At 42.5% G+C, this 17,721-nt stretch overlaps 2 protein-coding genes across 4 annotated transcripts; one reads left to right on the top strand and one right to left on the bottom strand.

Moving 5' to 3' along the window:
- Positions 1-222: 222 nt before the first annotated feature.
- On the top strand, positions 223-10,416 carry sarm1 (sterile alpha and TIR motif containing 1). 3 transcript variants are annotated; one of them, XM_086261452.1, is made up of 9 exons: positions 223-341; positions 2,459-3,043; positions 5,661-6,279; positions 7,729-7,941; positions 8,429-8,520; positions 8,600-8,926; positions 9,027-9,216; positions 9,910-10,031; positions 10,293-10,416. In XM_086261452.1, the coding sequence occupies exons 2-9, from the start codon at positions 2,580-2,582 to the stop codon at positions 10,399-10,401; spliced, it is 2,136 nt and encodes a 711-aa protein (XP_086117578.1). In that variant the 5' UTR covers positions 223-341; positions 2,459-2,579; the 3' UTR covers positions 10,402-10,416. The 3 variants fall into 3 exon arrangements, with proteins under 3 accessions (XP_086117578.1, XP_086117581.1, XP_086117579.1); XM_086261455.1 differs by lacking the exon at positions 223-341 and adding an exon at positions 548-672; XM_086261453.1 differs by lacking the exon at positions 223-341 and adding an exon at positions 1,877-2,026.
- A 1,214-nt stretch (positions 10,417-11,630) lies between these two features.
- slc46a1 (solute carrier family 46 member 1) lies at positions 11,631-17,265 on the bottom strand. Its single transcript, XM_086261456.1, has 6 exons — positions 16,761-17,265; positions 14,871-15,262; positions 14,295-14,773; positions 13,297-13,380; positions 12,917-13,073; positions 11,631-12,818 (listed from the first exon to the last, which is right to left on the bottom strand). The coding sequence occupies exons 1-6, from the start codon at positions 17,067-17,069 to the stop codon at positions 12,764-12,766; spliced, it is 1,476 nt and encodes a 491-aa protein (XP_086117582.1). The 5' UTR covers positions 17,070-17,265; the 3' UTR covers positions 11,631-12,763.
- Between the last annotated feature and the right edge of the window lie 456 nt (positions 17,266-17,721).

Here is a 17,721-nt window from a genome sequence, read left to right as displayed (position 1 = left end):
ACATGTTAACAGCACCTCCACATTTATATCACAGTTTATTATATTGCACGTGTATTTCAGTAATAGGCTGTTTATTTCAGTATAGTGGTGTACACGAATTCAAATTTCCGAGGCCACAGGTGGCCACGTGGGCGTTATCCATAACCATAATCTATGTGATATTTCTAAACTATAATTTATCCAAGTACACATCAGTTAACCAAGTCAGTCGGTTCTTTTGCAATGAAAGACATAAACACTCATATCACCGGTTAGTTACCGCAGTGCCGGCTGTTTAATTCACAGGAGCGTATGCAAGTAACCATGGTAACCACGGACTCTGAGCGGCTGGCTCGACGCAGGTCAGACAACTTTTACATATAAGATCTTAAAACAGGACACAGACACTGTAATTGCTGACCTAATATCAAATGTATACGTGGACTGAGTCTGTGTTTGACGTTTGTTTTTATATCTAATCTTTACTCTCAAACCTTTAAACAGCAGCGAGTCTGCTGCTAAGAGAATACAGACTCAAACCGATTGATCATTTCTTTTTAAAGTCATCTGGAAGCGCCACGTTTTCACTCAGTCTTTTATTTACAGCACGATTTAAGTGTTTTAAACGGGGGAATGATGGAGGAATGTGTTGTAAATTAGCATGGTACCTGGCATTGTCACGGGAGCATGCAGGTATTAATTTGGTGATTTATTAAATGTAGCCTATAAATGTTATTATACTTGATTCTAATCTGCTGCTAATTAGCAGTCTTAATTAGCAAGTCTTACGCTAATAGAAATGCAGATACCACAGAACACACATCATGAATCTGATCTGCGACAAATTAAAGCCATCTCTTTTACAACAGTGTGGTCTCAGACTGGTATATTTTTAAATTCTTTATGCTTTAGATTTTCGAGTCTCTGGAATAGTTGATAGTAATGAGGATAATTTTCTGTAAAAGAATATTGATATGACCTGTGAATTGGATTCATAGATGACCGTTAGGTTAGTTTGATGCCAACACTTTCATGTCAGCTAGGAAACTCTGGGTTATGACAGTTGTGTACCAGGACCTGAGCTTTGTCGGTGGTATAACAGCTCAAGCGCTTATGAGAGGGAACAGGTCTATCACATGCTTTGCTGTGAGTCTGGGCTGGGCAGACATCTCCGAAATCATCGAAGAACTTTTGCAAAAAGGCTCTATCATGACAAACCGACCAGATATCTGAAGATTAAACCACTACATTCTCGGCTAAAAAAAATAAATAACAGTGCATTTGGTGAGACAAAAACAGGGTATTTCAAAGTACAGTTTAGTTAGTTTCCACATGCTGGTTGTTGGTGTGGAGAAATGCCCAAAAGAATGGCCACCAGGCCAAAGCAATGGCTTTGACTTGAACAGCGTTAACCCCGCCCCCTGAGTTTGATGGGTGAGGCTGACAGGTAAAACGAATTCATCAAGACAGCCACAGGGTCAGGACTGCCAAAATGAATTAAATAAATACATCATTAAGTAATTAATTAAACGGTTCAATAATTAATTAAAATAAGAAATAAATAAATAATTCATCAAATTTGTCAAAAATTAATTAATCAAATATACAATTAAGCAATTGTTAATTAATGTGTCATTAATTAAATAAAATTTGAAATAAATAAAAAGTATGTATTTAATGTTTTAAATGAAATGAATGGGCATTTTATTAATTATTTAAATATTTCTTTAATTAATTACTTCAAATTTCAATTAATTATCGACATATTTAATTAATTATTTAATGGCGTATTTAATTCATTCATTTCGCCACTCCTGGCCCTCTATATCTACAGAGGGCCTGCAGTGTTTACAAACGCCCTTGCCACTATACGCATGCTCTGACCGGCTGTGATGCAGGGAGTTGAGAGATGATGAGGAGCGGTGCTGCTTCTTTCACTGTACATCACTGATAACATATCCGGCGCCGGTGGGCGGTGCGAAACCTTGAAGATGCAGGCAGCCTGCGGATGCTGACCAAAGGATGTCAGGCGAGGAACTTCCGCAGGGTACGAGCGTTACTTTTGATATTTTTGGAGAAAACAATCCGCGGCAGCGCGCTGGATGCGTTGGAAGGGAAACTATGAGAACTAAAAGTCTCCTTTGTTAGCCAAGCCTCAGTGAATGAATGCGAGCGAGAATACAGGCAACAATAGTTTATTGTTATTCTTCTTAGCAAAACGAGCAGGCCGTGCCTCCCAGCGTTTCGGTTCGAGGTCTTGTGCGCTTTAAGGACACTTCTACAAATTGTGCCCACTAACACATCTACTGAGAGAGACAAAGCAGCAACTGTGAAGCGTAAATACCCGCTGATCTGCTCAAGATCTGCTCAGACGTCTTTAATGGCTTACTGGCGCGTATGACACCCAGAGAGAGGTGATGTGCGATTTGGTGAAAGGTGTCACTTTTGATTAATAACCGAGGCCTTGCTTTTTCTGCAGGAGTTGGCTTTGTTTACAGGGCGGCCAGTAGGCTGAACACGGATCACAGGCCTTAAGTGAACACAGCAGTGCTGCTTCTAGCAGTGCGCATCCAGATCGATCACATTGTTTGTGCCGGTAGATGCTTTTCTCCCTGACGCTCTTCTTGTGGAGGCTCTACCGACATTTCTACATCATGTTCAGCTCTGACCGGCTCACAGTCCCGGATTACGTCAGCCGGCTGCAGAGAGGGAGGAGCGGCTCCGCATGCGACCCCAGGGCCATCTCTCCGGGGATCAATGCCGACGTCCAGGCGGTTTTGGACACGTCACTTCCCGCCCTGCGCTCCGCCATCAGTAGGCTGAAGTCATCCAGGGAAACATCGAATTCAGATGAGACCCGCAGAGCTATCGCGGAGATCTTCCAGCTGGTGGAGGAGGCCTGGGTTTTACCTACCGTGGGTCGTCAAGTGGCCGAGGAGATCTGCAACAGGATCCGGCTGCATGGAGGCCTGGAGCTGCTGCTTCAGCTCCAGCAGTCGCCTGCTGTGGAGATAACTTACGAGTCTGCAAAACTGCTGGAGCAGATACTGATCTCAGAGAACAGGTATGGTGTAACGGTGTGATGCGGTGCAGGACCGCAGTAGACTGTACTACATTGCAGTCTGTTCTTGTACTTAGACATAAAGTTTAAACACTGCTGCGGGTAGTGCAGTATTTGTGTTTGTGTGTCTCCATATTTGTCTGAGTATTCTAGTAATCACTTAGTAAATGATTATAAAATGTGATCTTTATTTACTGAACCTTTATTTAATGGGGTTAATGTGACTCTTGAGATTATTACTCTCCTTTCCACAAGCAAGCTGGCCAAGACTGGCAGCAGTACAGTTTCAGAAATGAGTGCTCAGCAAAAATACACAAAATAAGTGTAGTACATTTCCAAGTCATCAATTTAAACGTCAGCGTCTGGGGCCAGAACACAGGGGTGGTCAAATATTTGCAGCATGAAGAAGGTGAAGCTCAACACTTGTAGCATAAAGAACAACTTTACTGCTTGGCATCCACGATCCAGATGATTACTCTCCAGATCCAGATGAAGACTACAAGCCGAAACGCGTCAGTCAAGCGATAAAGTTCATTTTTATAGTACAAGTGTTGCTGGAGCGTCTCCATGCAGTTCGAAAGTAGATGAAGCTGTGCCAGACACCTCTGCTCTGTTTCTACAGCCTGAAGTAACTGATCAGTTATATTCACCTGGAATCGTATGAAGTTTTAGTTGAAGGAACTTCCTTGCAGGCATTATACAAATGCATATAACAACTCTAATATGACGAGGGAGCAACAAGTCTCTTTGTTGCCTCAATATACAGACAGCTGCTGAAAGTGAGGTGTAAAAGAGAGTGAGTCATCTATTATAATTCTTAAGCACTTATACTGAGATACTGATTCACAGCCCAGGACTGCAGTGATACGGTTCAGTGGTTTTGAGTTTGCATTTGAGAAGATCATCAGTTCGGTGTCGTCAGGATTTCAAACATGTTGTGCTGTAATGTACTAGCAGCTGATTGCAGCTGAAGGAGAGGCTGGGTCAGAGTATGTGCAGAGCAGTCCATCCACCTTGTTATCATCATTACAGTGAAAGGGTTCTTTCAACTGAACCCCAGGGCACACTTTTAGTTGCATTAACCAAGTTGTAAGTGATTCCCTTCTACCTGCATGTACTGAGATCTGTCTGCTGAATACTTTTAAAACCATGCAGCGTTTCTTATGTACACCTGTCACAGAAATAACATGTAATGTTGCAGTTTGAAACAACAAATTTTACTTAAACAGACGTCAAAAGCTATAATAGACTGAATTCACACTGACGTACACTACCAGTCAAAAGTTTGGACACAACTTCTCATTTTATTGTTTTTTCTTTGTTTTCATGACTATTTACATTGTAGATTCTCACTGAAGGAATCAAAACAATGAATGAATGAACACATATGGAACTATGTAGTAAACAAAAAAGTGTAAAATAACTGAAATCATGCTTTATAGTCTAGATTCTTCAAAATAGCCACCCTTTGCTTTGATTACTGCTTTGCACACTCTTGGCACTCTATTGATGAGCTTCATGAGGTAGTCACCTGAAATGATTTTCCAACAGTTGTGAAGGAGTTCCCAGAGATGCGGAGGATTTGTTGGCACTTTTGCCTTCTGTCTCATCCCTTTTGCTAGTCCATCTCATCCCAAACCATCTCGATTGGGTTTAGGTCAGGTGACTGTGGAGGCCAGGCCATCACTCTCCTTCTTGGTCAAATAGCCCTTACACAGCTTGGAGGTGTGTTTGAGGTCATTGGTCCAACTAAATGCAAACCGGATTGAATGGCATGTCACTACAGGATGCTGTGGAAGCCATGCTGGTTCGAATCCCCAACAGTGTCACCAGCAAAGCACCCCCACGCCATCACACCTCCTCCTCCTTGCTCCATGGTTTGAACCACGCATGTAGAAACCATCTGTTCACCTTTTCTGTGCCGCACAGAGACATGGCAGGTGGAACCAAAAATCTCAAAATTTGGACTCATCATATCAAAGCACAGATTTCCCCTGGTCTATTGTCCATTCATTGTGTTTCTTGCCTCAAACAAATCTCTTCTGCTTGTTGCTTTCCTTAGTAGTGGTTTCTTAGCAGCTATTTGATCGAAAAGGCCTGATTTCTGGCGGAACAGTTGATGTAGAGATGTGTCTGCTACTGGAACTCTGTCTGGAATTTATCTGGACTCTAATCTGAGGTGCTGTTAACTTTTTGAGGCTGGCGATGATGATGAATTTATCCTCAGCAGCAGAGGTGACTCTTGTTCTTCCTTTCCTTCATGTGAGCCAGTTTCGTTGTAGTGCTTGATGGTTTTTGCGACTGTACTTTGGGACACATTCAAAATTTTAGCAATTTTTCAGACTGGCTGACATTCAGTTCTTTAAACAATGAGAGACTGTCGTTTCTCTTTAGTTAACCGATTGGTTCATGCCATAATATAAATTCTAACAGTTGTCAAATATGGGTGTTAGCTGTGTAAATAAACTCTGATCAATTTTTCTGTTAATTAGTGATAAAGAATGTGGGATGGTGGGTATGAACTTCAATTTCTTGGCTGCTGAAGTGCTGTCACTCAGTCTCCCAGACCGTATGAAGTCTGTATTTAGTGTTTGTTACCATCTTCCAAATTTGTCTACAGGGATTACGTGGCTCGCATAGGTCTGGGGGTCATCCTCAACCTGACTCGTCAGCAGGAAGATGCTCAGCTGGCTCGGAGCGTCTCGGGCATCCTCGAGCACATGTTCAAACACACCGAGGAGACGTCTATCCACCTCATCACCAACGGCGCCCTGGACACCCTCCTCTTCTGGTGCCGAGGTACGGACCCCACTGTTCTGCGTCACTGTGCCGTGGCACTGGCTAACTGTGCGATGTATGGAGGCCACTGCTGCCAGCGCTGGATGATCGAGAAACGGGCAGCTGAGTGGCTCTTCCCACTGGCCTTTTCCAAAGAGGATGAACTCATTCGTTTCTATGCCTGCTTGGCTGTAACTGTGTTAGCTGCAAACAGAGAAATTGAGAAAGAGGTGGTGAAATCAGGGACCTTGGAGCTAGTGGAGCCATTCATCGCATCTCTGGATCCAGAGGACTTTGCCCGCAGTTTACTGGACAGTGCAGACAGCATGCAGGGAAGGACCGCATCTGACCTGCAGCAACTTTTGCCGTTACTGGATGGCACGAGAGTGGAGGGAAAGTGCATTGCAGCCTTTTACCTGTGTGTTGAGGCCAGCATCAAGTCCCGTCAGCGCAACACAAAGGTAAAACTGTCTCTCTTATTTAATGAGTTGGAAAGACATCAGATGCATAAAATAATAAATAATACTTCCAGTGGCTGACACATAGTATTTATTTTTTAGATTAATGAAGTGCATGGATTTTATAGATATTTGAATCAAAACTGATTATAAATTAATAAAATAAATTAACAATTCAACATATTCATTAAAACATTACTTAACAAATATTACTAACATCTAAATCCTCTACAGAGTTATTGTATCAAGGTCCCAAAATGTCTCAGACACAGCACCACTCAAGCCAAAGGGAAGATCCCAGCACTGCTCACCTGGGTGTATTTATAGCCCTCAGAAAAGCTTTAGAACATTTATGCAAGAAGAAACAAGACCTGAAGATCAGGATTAAACAAATGAAAGAGGAAAAATGCAACAAATTACAGAAATGTTGAAAGAAAATGAAGAGCAGAGAAAATGCAAGTTCCAAGACATGGAGAAAAGGCCTGAAGTGATGTTCGACGAAGTTCTGAGAAGGAGCAGAAGGAGCTTTTATGGAAGCAGCACATGAAGAGATGCAATCCAAGCTCCAAGCCACAGAGAAAGATAGACAAAGCACTGAGAAGAAATGCACCATTGCTGAACGAGAAGGAACAAAAGGAAGCAGTATACCAACAAATCGTGTGCAAGCTTCAAGTATCGGAGAAAAACAATGAAGATTTGCGTGTAATGTTTGAGGAGGACAAATCTCAGAAAGACATGAAGTCTTTACTTCAAGAACTACAGCAGAGACATGAGGCCTTACAAACAATCCATTAAAAAAAGAACAAAAAAGGACGTGGAAGAGGAAAACAAAGAACTGCGAGAAAAACGTGAACAAAAGCAGGAAACCTTAGAAGAACTGGAGAGAAGGTGTAAGAAGGTGTAAGTGCAGCATGAAGAACTTTTCAGAGAGAAGACAGACCTCATAAAACAGAACAAAGATCTGCAGGAAGTGTGCCTGAAAAAGCAGAGAAAGCAGTTTAGGTTTTTCCACAAGAAGGGCTCTGCTGCTTCTTCAGTTCAGCCTGGACAAGAGTAGCCTCATCTTCCTCCTACAGAGGCAAAACCTGCAAACAAATTCAGTGTGCTTCAGGGTCTTATGCAATTTTAATGTTGTTAAGAAACATTACTGATTGAAATCACCATTTAGCAGTACTTAAGAAAAGCTGAATAACTGAGCTTTATTTAGCATGACTCCTTGTATTTAGCATGAGTCGACAGGTATAAGTTGGATAACAGTTCAAAACAACCTCACCTTAATTGGAAAGTAAAATTTGAGAAAATTCTCACGTTAATTATTTGCCTTTATTTTATGAAGAGATGTATGTTTTAGCGTTGACTGATCCTTTTAAGCCTTGTTGTTGTGGCAGGTGGCTATTTCACTTAAAATTGAAATATATTGTGGCTGATCCCCAATTTCTCCTTCCTTTTCAGATATTTCAAGAGATTGGTGCTGTGCAGAGCCTCAAAAGAATCGTCATGTACTCCAGCAATGCCACAGTCTGTGCCCTCGCTAAGCGGGCGCTGAGCATGATGGGAGAGGAAGTACCGAAACGAATCCTGTCAAGCGTGCCCAACTGGAAAACCTGTGAGGTGCAGACGTGGCTGCAGCAGATCGGCTTCAGCGCTTGCTGTGATCGTTTTCAGGTGAGCGACACATTATTCCTACAGAAAGATGAAATATCTATCCACACGTTCATCTCACAGCTCAGTTTAACAGCTGAACTGACATGGATGTGGTTTGGGTCTTAGGAGTGGTTTAGTGGAGAGAACGTTTTTAGGGTCAGTTTTGCCTTTTGCACCGAAGAATATCATTGGACTGCCAATTAGACTGCCCCCCACCTTGTACATTTTTAAAGTAAGGCTTAAAACTCATTTTCATTTCTTGGCTTTTATCCTAGAGTGAAAATTGTAGGTATTTAGGTACTTTATTGCCTCTAGTATATTTGTGATTCTTCAGATATACTTATTGAGGTGTGTGGGCAATGGTGTGTGCGTGTGGTGTATCTTTTATTATGTTGTGTAACCCTCATTTTCACGTACAGTGTGCTGGCCGACTTTGTTGTTGTAAACATGCTTTATAAATAAAATCAGACTAAACTGGCCTGATGTGTTTGGTGATGTTATTACGTAGGAACTCCAGGTGGATGGAGACCTTCTTCTGAACATCACAGATGAAGATTTGAGCTGTGATTTGAGCATGACTACCAACCTTACTCGCAAGAGGCAAGTGGTGAATAATATTTGAACCCGCGTTTATTTGTCTTGAAAAAAAACAAACCCTCTAATTTGTCTGATCATCCAGGTTTTTGAGAGACTTGCGTGTGCTGAAGACTTACGCCAATTACTCCACATGTGACCCCAACAACATGGCCGACTGGTTAAGCGAGGTGGACCCCCGTTTTCGTCAGTACACCTACGGCCTAGTCCAGTCAGGCGTGGACCGTCACAACATCCAGAGCCTGACCGATAAGCAGCTCCAGCACGACTGCCACATTGAGAACGGCGTCCACAGAGCAAAGATACTGTCTGCCAGCCGTGGGCCCTTAAAACTGAGCCACACCGATGCACAGCCTTCAGGGCCTGACGTCTTCATCAGCTACAGACGAACCACGGGCTCACAGCTGGCCAGGTTAGAACTGGAGAAGATTTTGTGCAGAAGGTCATTTAGGATGAAGAGTGAGATCAGATAAGGTTAAAATTAAATCCTGCTCATCTTGTTTTGCTCCCAGCCTATTGAAGGTGCACCTGCAGGTTCGAGGATACAGCGTCTTCATAGATGTGGAGAAGCTGGAGGCTGGTAAATTTGAGGACAAACTCATTCAGAGTGTGCAGAGAGCACGTAACTTCATCCTGGTCCTGTCTGCCAGTGCACTCGACAAGTGTATGGGAGACACAGCCATGAAGGACTGGGTGCATAAGGTCAGTTTTCCATTTCCTGCACACGATGGTTGAAATGTCAGGGCTAATTATGTCTAATTTCTGCTGAAAAATGTCAGATCACTGCACCTCGAACTCTTCTCGAGATGTTCCACAGTAGTTCTGTTCATGAGGCAATTGGATTACATCAGATCAGATTTGTGAGCTTGCATTTAAAGTTTGTTCTGTGGAGTCATTTTTGGAGTGTTTTTGTATTTTCAGTGGAACACAACTCTCTTAAAACTCATGAATAGGTTTATAGTTCCATTTACACCCACTTAAATTCATGATGGCGGGTTTTAATAAAATATCATGACTAAAAACTGAATTAACGGAAATCCCACTCTGCCTAATATTATGCCATTAAATACCTCTGATTCAACAGGACATGGGACCCTTGGAGGGGTCCTGTGGTGTCTGCTCCCTGTGATTTGTGGGGTTGGACTTGCTCTAGGACATCCTATCCTTGGTTAGAGGTTAACCAAGCGTACATAGAGGTTCATAATAACATGGTTAGGATGTATGTTATTATGAGAACGCATGATTCTTGTGTCGGGCTCTTTGCCGTGTTGCTCACACTGTTCCTGAGCAGTGTTTGTGTTGTGGTAGGCAGTTTTACCCTTATGAGGGAAGCTGCTGCCATTGGGGAGTGAAATTCAGATAGATTATCTCCAATTCATTTGTTTCATCTTGCAGGAGATCGTCACGGCCCTGGCTGGTAAGAAGAACATAGTTCCTGTCACAGATAACTTTGCATGGCCTGACCCCATGTCCCTGCCAGAAGACATGAGAGCCATTCTCAACTTCAACGGCATCAAGTGAGTCCCTGCATACTGTGCTCCGATTGGACAGTGGACACAGTCCTGTTGTGATGTGCGGGGAAACTGTTTTCCCACCAGGTCTAAACCACAGCTGTTTGTTCCATTTGTACTGCATTTATTACAATCTCCCAATAGCACTCATATTTCTCTCATTAATATTTCAGTCACTTTAGTGCAGATGTGTAAAAATTCCAATTAGAGGGAACTGTTTTCCCTGAATCGACATCATCTAATGCCTGCTGACGTCTCTTCACATAGGTGGTCCCACGAATATCAGGAGGCTACGATCGAGAAGATCCTGCGCTTTCTGAAAGGACCCCAAGACCAAGTCGACCGCTCAGACGGCTCCAAAGAGCAGAAGAAATAAACTGAGATAAACACAGTCCGATTTCAGCTATAATAACTATCCATGATGCCAAAATTCCACATAACCTACAGTGAATAGTCTGGCAGCTTTCCCTGCTCTGACCTAATGCATGTGAAATGAATCCGGATGTTTAGATTACTTGCTGACCGGAATACCTGATATGCACACACTTAATTATTAACAATAAATAGAACTGATAAGGGGATTGTATATAAAAACTCTAAGCCTTTAATGTTAGTCAGTGCTGTATATGTGTAATCAGGTACAGTAAGCGCCTTCTGTATCTCAGGAAAATAACTGTGATAGACCAGCTGACATGGACACCCAGCAACATTATCACTGCTAACACATCAGTGTTCATCAAAGCTCCTCTATATGCAGTCGTCGTTTTTTTTAACCTGTGTACATCAAATGGACCAAAGCAGGTCTCTGACTTTACCAACATTTCTCCCGTTTTCATGTTTGTGTTGTGATAGAAGAAATCTTCCTCGGCAGACTTGATGATTTGTTTAGGATGAGTGACTACTGTGAGTTTAATCTAAGCCCCAAATTTAACCATAAACAAGTGAAATATGTGTAGCGGGAATAACTCCATGTAGCGTTAAACATACTGTTCTGTAATAAAAGTGGGTAAAAAGTACCTCAATATCTGTTCTGTTTTACGGTGTAATTGTGAATTACCACACTGTGTAATCCATTATTACTGCTGACATAAGACTTACTTCACCACAGTCTGTCCAATAGTTATATGTCTGCTTTTGAACTGAAAATGTATCATCCATCCATCTTCTGCTTATCCAGTCAGGGTTTTGGGAGTGGGTGGGCTGTTTCACCCAGCTGTCACAGGGTGAGAGGTACACCCTGGACAGGTGGCCAGGCTATCGCAGGTCTGACACACAGAGACAGATGATCATACCTACAGCCAGTTTAGAATGACCCATTAACCTAACCCCATGCGTGCCTTTGGACTGTGGGAGGAAGCTATAGTACCGGAGGGAATCCCCACAGACATTGGAGAACAGAGAGGCCCCAAACAGCCGGTGGATTCAAACCCAGGACAATCTTGCTGTGAGGCAACAGTGCTAACCACCACACCACTGTACTGCCCCAAAGTGTATCCTTGTTCAGAAAATAAATAAATAATTAAACACAGCAATCTGACACACCTGTCCTGTATTCATGAAGCATAAATGTACACCTGTAAAAACCAATAAAAGCAGTCATCCAGATGTGTTAATCAAGTTTATTAAATAAAATTGTGTAACTCGATTAACAAGATTTTTGGGGTTTGAAATCATTAAATTATCACACTTTATATTATAACAGATCACTCTGTTGACAGAACTGGAAGTGCAAAACCATAATTTAATTGCATTTTGTAATTTTAGAAAAAACATAAAATGTTAAAAGTTAAAACACAAACATCACTTATTTTATCACTTAAAAAATGTACTCTAAAATGTATTCAGATTGCTAAATATTGGAAATTATAGAAGAACAGACAGGTTTCTCAGACAGTTGTAGCACACTGTATGTTTTCTAAGGATGGCTTTGGTCACATGATCACGCGAATCTTGCTAATCAGTTAATGGTAGGTCAGTGGAAACTTCACTCAGCCAAGTAACTTCCCTTTGTGCATTTAAAGCTGATTTGACAGCTCCTGTTCGTTCATTGTGCAACTAGGACGTGACACTGTGTGCACGGCTTCTGCATTACTTCACAGATCAGCGTGTAATGCAGAAGCAGTCATTTAGATAAAAATGATTAACATTCATACAATGGAAAACATTCCTGATTGATTCTACATATGGCTTAAATCAGTGACACCTGGAGATATACAACAATTACATACATTCACGGTTTTAACTAACAGGAGTTAGTTAACAGGAGTGTGTGTGGTCTTCTGCTGCTGTAGCACATCCGCTTCAAGGTTCCACTTATTATGCACGAGGTACCGCCATGTGATCAGCTGATCAGATATTTGTATTAGTGAGCACTTGGACAAAATCAGAAAGCAGCAATTTACAAAATAACTTCTTTGTTTTTGTTGACGCGTTACATAGAATCTGTGACGACACTGCAGTGTCATGATCTCCGGTGCTCTACAATAGCTCATGATATTAAAAAATTACATCAAATTTTAATTATAAAGACACATTTTTGGGTTTGGCAGAACTGTCAGTCAGGATGTCGTTTCTTCATCGCTTACTTATTCTTTCTGGTGTAACAAGATGGAAATATCCCATCCCTGGGTGAGCGAATAAAACTGCAGACACAACGGATGCCTCTGCTCACCTTTCAGACTAACACCAGGATGAACCTGCACTCTCTTTTGTGATCCTGCCCTCCACCTCTCTGCAGGTCAGGACACTGTGGCATCTCTCTGGTCTCTCCTTTGTTCCAAACACTGCAGAGTCCTAGAAATACAGACATGAAGATGGTCAGTAATGACATTTGTCTGGTTGTTTACAGCCCATAAGACTAAAGCCAGTCACACAGGCATGAACAGACTCACCCTATTATTCCAGCTGGGATGAAGAGGATGATAGCAGCAAAGAGGAAAGGGAATCCCTTCATGAAGTGCAGGGTTGCTGGGTAGAGGGAGTTGAAAACGCCACTGCCCACCAGATAACACAAGCTCTCCACACAGGCAACAGATGCAAACAGGGCACCTAAGAAAAAGCACACACACACCCAGTAACACAATTACACATACAACCTGCAGAGCACAAGCTGTCCCGCGTGACAAGGGAACATGTGCTTCAACTGTGCTGCTGATCTAATTAGTTCACTGGCTCCACCACTGCACAGCTGACACACTGAGCTCTCTCTCTCACACAATCCGCACAACTTTGGTTTTAAATGTGTAACACTTGTACACGATCACGGGCTGACCCTGCTCTGACGGCTCCACCAACTTGGACAGCTTGGACCTCAGCACAGGTGTCGATGTCATGAAGAGCAAACACAGACCATAACCTGGGGAGAAAAAAACCCAAAACCAAAACAGATTTTTATGTTTATATGCGTGTAATTGTTTAATATCCATGAAATAATCCAGAGCGGGTGAATAAACTGTGTTAATTATTTCTAGAGGTTACAATCAGAGACAGTTTATTGTAGCCTTGTACTCAGGGCTGACAACCCTGAGTACAAGGCTACAATCAGTGGCCTTTTGTTCACTGACGTGTCATTATGTTTAAAATTTGCTTTAAAAATAACAATAACATGGGGTAAAAGGATTTGAAAAGCACAAATACAGGAAGATAATCAAAGTAACAAGCAGACATTCATCCATTCACTTATCCTTGAAAAGGTCTAAAGGGAGGCTGGAGCTTATCCCAACTAACATAGGGCGACATGCAGGGTGCACCCTGGACAGGTTCCCAGCCTAAGATAGGGAGATAGACAGCCATTCACACCTATGGGCAATTTAGATTCACCAATTAACCCAACTGCATGTCTTTGGACTGTGGGAGGAAGCCAGAGCACCGGAGAGTACCCATACAGACACGGGGAGAACATGCAAACTGCAAACTCCACACAGAAAGCCCCCGGCCAGGTAGCCAAGTTGAACTTCTTGCTGTGAAGCAACAGTGCTAACCACTGTGCCACCATGCTGCAGTGACATTTAACTCCAAATTAAATTGACACCAATATATATTGTAAGTCTTAACACAGACAAAACTTTTTCTTGGGCAGAGGCCGCATTCCATTACACATAATAGAAGAGAGAAAACACCTAATCATGGTAAAGTACTACAATAGTAAAAGTCATCTTCACTTAATTTATCCTACCTCACATTTTTCCTCACATAGTACATTCAGATTGACTTTTTACAATCGGTTTATAAACCATCTGGAGGTTATGAATGTGCTCCGACACCTCTCACCTGTAAACATGAGCTGAGTGCTGTTAGCCACAGAAAAGACCACCAGACCAACAATGTTGGAGGCAAGACCCACAAGAGCCACCCAGGAGTCCTCCATGCAGCGCTGCATGATCTTTATCCCCGCCAGACTGCTCAGGTAGCCCAGGTGGTGAGCTGCTGATCCGTAGCCAATAAAGTCTGGGCCCCAGCACAGAGGCGAGCTCAGCTCGTACAACACGTACAGTTCTCTGGAGCCAAAGTGAACAGTCACCACCAGAAAGAAGCACAGCGTGTAAAGCCACAGCTTGCATCTGTGAAATTGTCCTCCAGCCTCACTGCTGCTGCCTCCTGATGAGTAGAGGTGCCAGACAGCTTTATGGTGTCGAGTAGTGAGGAGCTTAGCACTCGGGTCTGGCACCACAGACTCACGGACAAAGAGGAAGGCATACAGAGCTGACACCAAGTTGGTGGCCAGCACGAGCCAGAACGGGTTGATGTAACTAAACAAAGCACAGAAATAGAGAGGTAAAGCTTATATGGTTGATTTAGATATATATTAGAGCAGTGTGAACAAACCTTTTAACACACATTCCTTACCCTTGAGCCCGCCGCCACTGTCCTCCAATGATGCTGGCTAGCATCCCTGACAGGCCCAGACACGCCTCTAGGATTGCCACCCTGAAGGTGCGAGAGCGCCTGTCACTGATATCTGCCACATAGGCAAAGCAGCCTGCCAGGACGGCATTAAAATCACCCGACAGGCCGCTAAGCAGCCGTCCCACTAGAAAGTAGACCACGGGCAGCTTGAGATACATCACCACAAGGTACACGATCGTCTGCAGGGCCAGGCCAAGGTTAGGGAGGATGAGGACTCGTCTGCGACCAGCGAGGTCACTCCAAGAGCCCAGGAGAGGCACAACCAAGAGCCCGACAGAAAAGCCCCCCAGACTGATGTACAGGTTCCAGTGTGCTGTCAAGGTTTCCACCTCCTGAAAAAGACACATTTAACAACAATCAATCTCAGTGATCAGCGAAGAGGTGGAGAAGATTTTTTAATAGATGCTGTGTTTCTACTTTTTGTTTCTTAGCTGCATCCCAGGTGTAACTCTGTCTGTGCACCAGCGTAATTAGACCCATACATCATTGCGTCTGATCTGCCCAAACACTAGTTTTGCTTCACCTTTTTTAGCAGAGCGTGTAGATTGTATTCCTTTTTCCCATTTTCAGCATGTGACTGCTGTTCCTCATTGTTGAACTGCTTGTAGGTTCAAGGCTTACGACTCCTTTTTTCCTTAAATGACTACACATGCAGCCATTCAGGTGCTGATGATCAATTTACTTAGAAAAAAAAAGCCTTTAAAACACATCTGCATGTCTTTATGTGTGTATTAGTTTGTGCATTGCTTTTGTTTTCTCCAAATTGTAAGCACTTGACAGGAGGTCTTGCATATCTTTAAAGGGCTTGCGTGATAAAAAATGGCCCTTTTGGTGATGCTTATAACTATATGAGCGTGCTTTACTTGTTAGAACAGGTAAAAAAAATATGATACAGGAATGGCTTATTTTTAGGATTGCTTTGCATGCAGTTTCTTCAATAAGTGTTTTCATTTTGTTGTTTGTTAAGGGTAACTATGTAACCTGAAGAAATCAACAAAGTGGGATGGCCTCTCCTACTGAACCAGTTAGTTTAACTGTAAATCTAGCATGTTAGCATTACTTTGTGTCTCACTTGTGATGAATAATAAATAATGCTGCAGGTTTGCTGGCTGTTCAACAGAATATTGGATTAGTGAGTCATGATATGAGATGAGAGTCAAAGTCAGATTTATTGTCCATTCTGCAATATGTCCCGGGTATACACAGGATTGAAATGCCGTGTTTCCCTGACCCATGGTGTGCAGCGAAATTAAATAAATATAATAAATTAAGTGAGAAGTTTTTCAGCTTTTTTATATACAAGATATTAAGTATAAATGTTTTTTTAAAGCCTGCATAAATATTCCAAGTAGCAAAAAAAAATGAGGGTAAACAGGGTACCACAGTCCTTCTGTGGACTAAATCACACATTTCTCCGTGGTCTTTGTCAGGTTACTTCGTTAGTGCTTGTAAGCTGTGGTGCTACTTGGGACTAGTCTAAACCTATTGGGGGTGGGCATATTGTTTTATGCATGGCTTCATTAATAAAATCAATCAACAGTGTTATAGTGTCTACAACCCCTTTAAGTTTTCCGCCATTATAGAGCCTGAAGAAAAGGGTTAAAATACATTGAATTTTTAAGGTTATAAACATGTAACGTAATATTAATGAAAGATGTTTTTGTGCTTTTCCTGTTATAAAAATACTTCACAATGTATTAAACTCACGTTGAAAAGCCTTTATTTGTAACGGCATACATGGTTTTTAAATTAAAGGGTAATTCAAATGCTTTTCCCACGCAGAAAAGACGTGGACAGCAGCAGCAGTACATTTCAGGGTGACCGGACTACCTTCTGAAGCGGGTCGGGGGGCGCTGAGCTGTTGCCGCACTCCGACCTCTTGGAGCCGTTGTAGCCGAGGTCTTCGCTTATGCGGTCCCACAGGTACTGGGTCGACAGAGGTGCCTGCAGGGCCAGGGAGAACATGGACAGGAACAACACCGGCTCCACAGACACCGGCAGCGAGCATGTAACAGGCGGTCGTACGACGTCGGTGGACGGTACACCAGGCTCCTCTTTGTTTACGTCGAGCTGTGGTTCCTCCGCTGTGTCACTGAGGACATCTCCGTGTAGGATCGCCGCAGTGTCCTGCTCGTCCATGTTGGATCCACTCAACTGTAAACATTAAGTGTGTTGACTAGTTTAAGCTGCCTGTTAACGGAGTATACAGTGAAAACGAGAGCGTGTGCGGCTGGCTAACAACGGTTACGCTAATGAGAGTGAAAGTAACTTTACTGCCAGCTCAGCCAAAATCAATGAAACAATAACATGAACCGTAAAAGCGCGGGCTTTGCGGCCTCTGCTGGACGAAGAGGTGAACTACATTCCGAAATGATAACTGCGGTGGGTCACGAGTGCCAAAATGAATTAACGAACTATTTCTTTAAATAATTAATTTACCCCTCCCCCCCCCATAACAAACACAGCTCTCATATTTAGTAGGGGTGCAACGATACACAAAATTCACGTTTCGGTTTGATACCTTGGTGTCACGGTTCGATATTTTTTCGATACAAAAAAATATTCATGCCTTTTTAATTTGTCATTTATTAAAATTATAAATATATATTTTAACTCAAAAGTACAGTTTTTAAATTTAATGTTGCTGAAACAAAAGTAATTAAAAAAATAAATATATCTCAGGGCTCTCAAAATTTCAAAATCCCTGGTAGCCCTTCGGGCAGGGACTCTTCAGTTTTTGGTAGCCCAAAATAAATGTAAGTAGCCCGAATAAAAAAGAGAGCAATTTTTT

Source organism: Aulonocara sp. 'chitande type north' Nkhata Bay, linkage group LG14 (genome assembly GCF_057382095.1).
Source record: "Aulonocara sp. 'chitande type north' Nkhata Bay isolate Kocher_YH1m ecotype deep benthic linkage group LG14, A_spYH_male_GT1.1, whole genome shotgun sequence".
In the NCBI taxonomy this organism is placed as follows: domain Eukaryota; kingdom Metazoa; phylum Chordata; class Actinopteri; order Cichliformes; family Cichlidae; genus Aulonocara; species Aulonocara sp. 'chitande type north' Nkhata Bay.
This window is presented reverse-complemented; position numbering and strand designations above follow the sequence as displayed.

What these genes read in the sequence shown, in the direction of transcription:
- sarm1 (XM_086261452.1), top strand. Translation starts at nt 2,580, where the DNA reads ATGCTTTTCTCCCTGACGCTCTTCTTGTGGAGGCTCTACCGACATTTC. An exon ending in ACGGGCTCACAGCTGGCCAG is followed by an intron (nt 8,927 to 9,026) that starts GTTAGAACTGGA and finishes TTTTGCTCCCAG; the next exon opens with CCTATTGAAGGTGCACCTGC. An exon ending in CTCAACTTCAACGGCATCAA is followed by an intron (nt 10,032 to 10,292) that starts GTGAGTCCCTGC and finishes CTCTTCACATAG; the next exon opens with GTGGTCCCACGAATATCAGG.
- slc46a1 (XM_086261456.1), bottom strand. Translation starts at nt 17,069, where the DNA reads ATGGACGAGCAGGACACTGCGGCGATCCTACACGGAGATGTCCTCAGT. An exon ending in CAGTGGCGGCGGGCTCAAGG is followed by an intron (nt 14,774 to 14,870) that starts GTAAGGAATGTG and finishes TGCTTTGTTTAG; the next exon opens with TTACATCAACCCGTTCTGGC. An exon ending in GGTGGAGCCGTCAGAGCAGG is followed by an intron (nt 13,074 to 13,296) that starts GTCAGCCCGTGA and finishes GCTTTTTCTTAG; the next exon opens with GTGCCCTGTTTGCATCTGTT.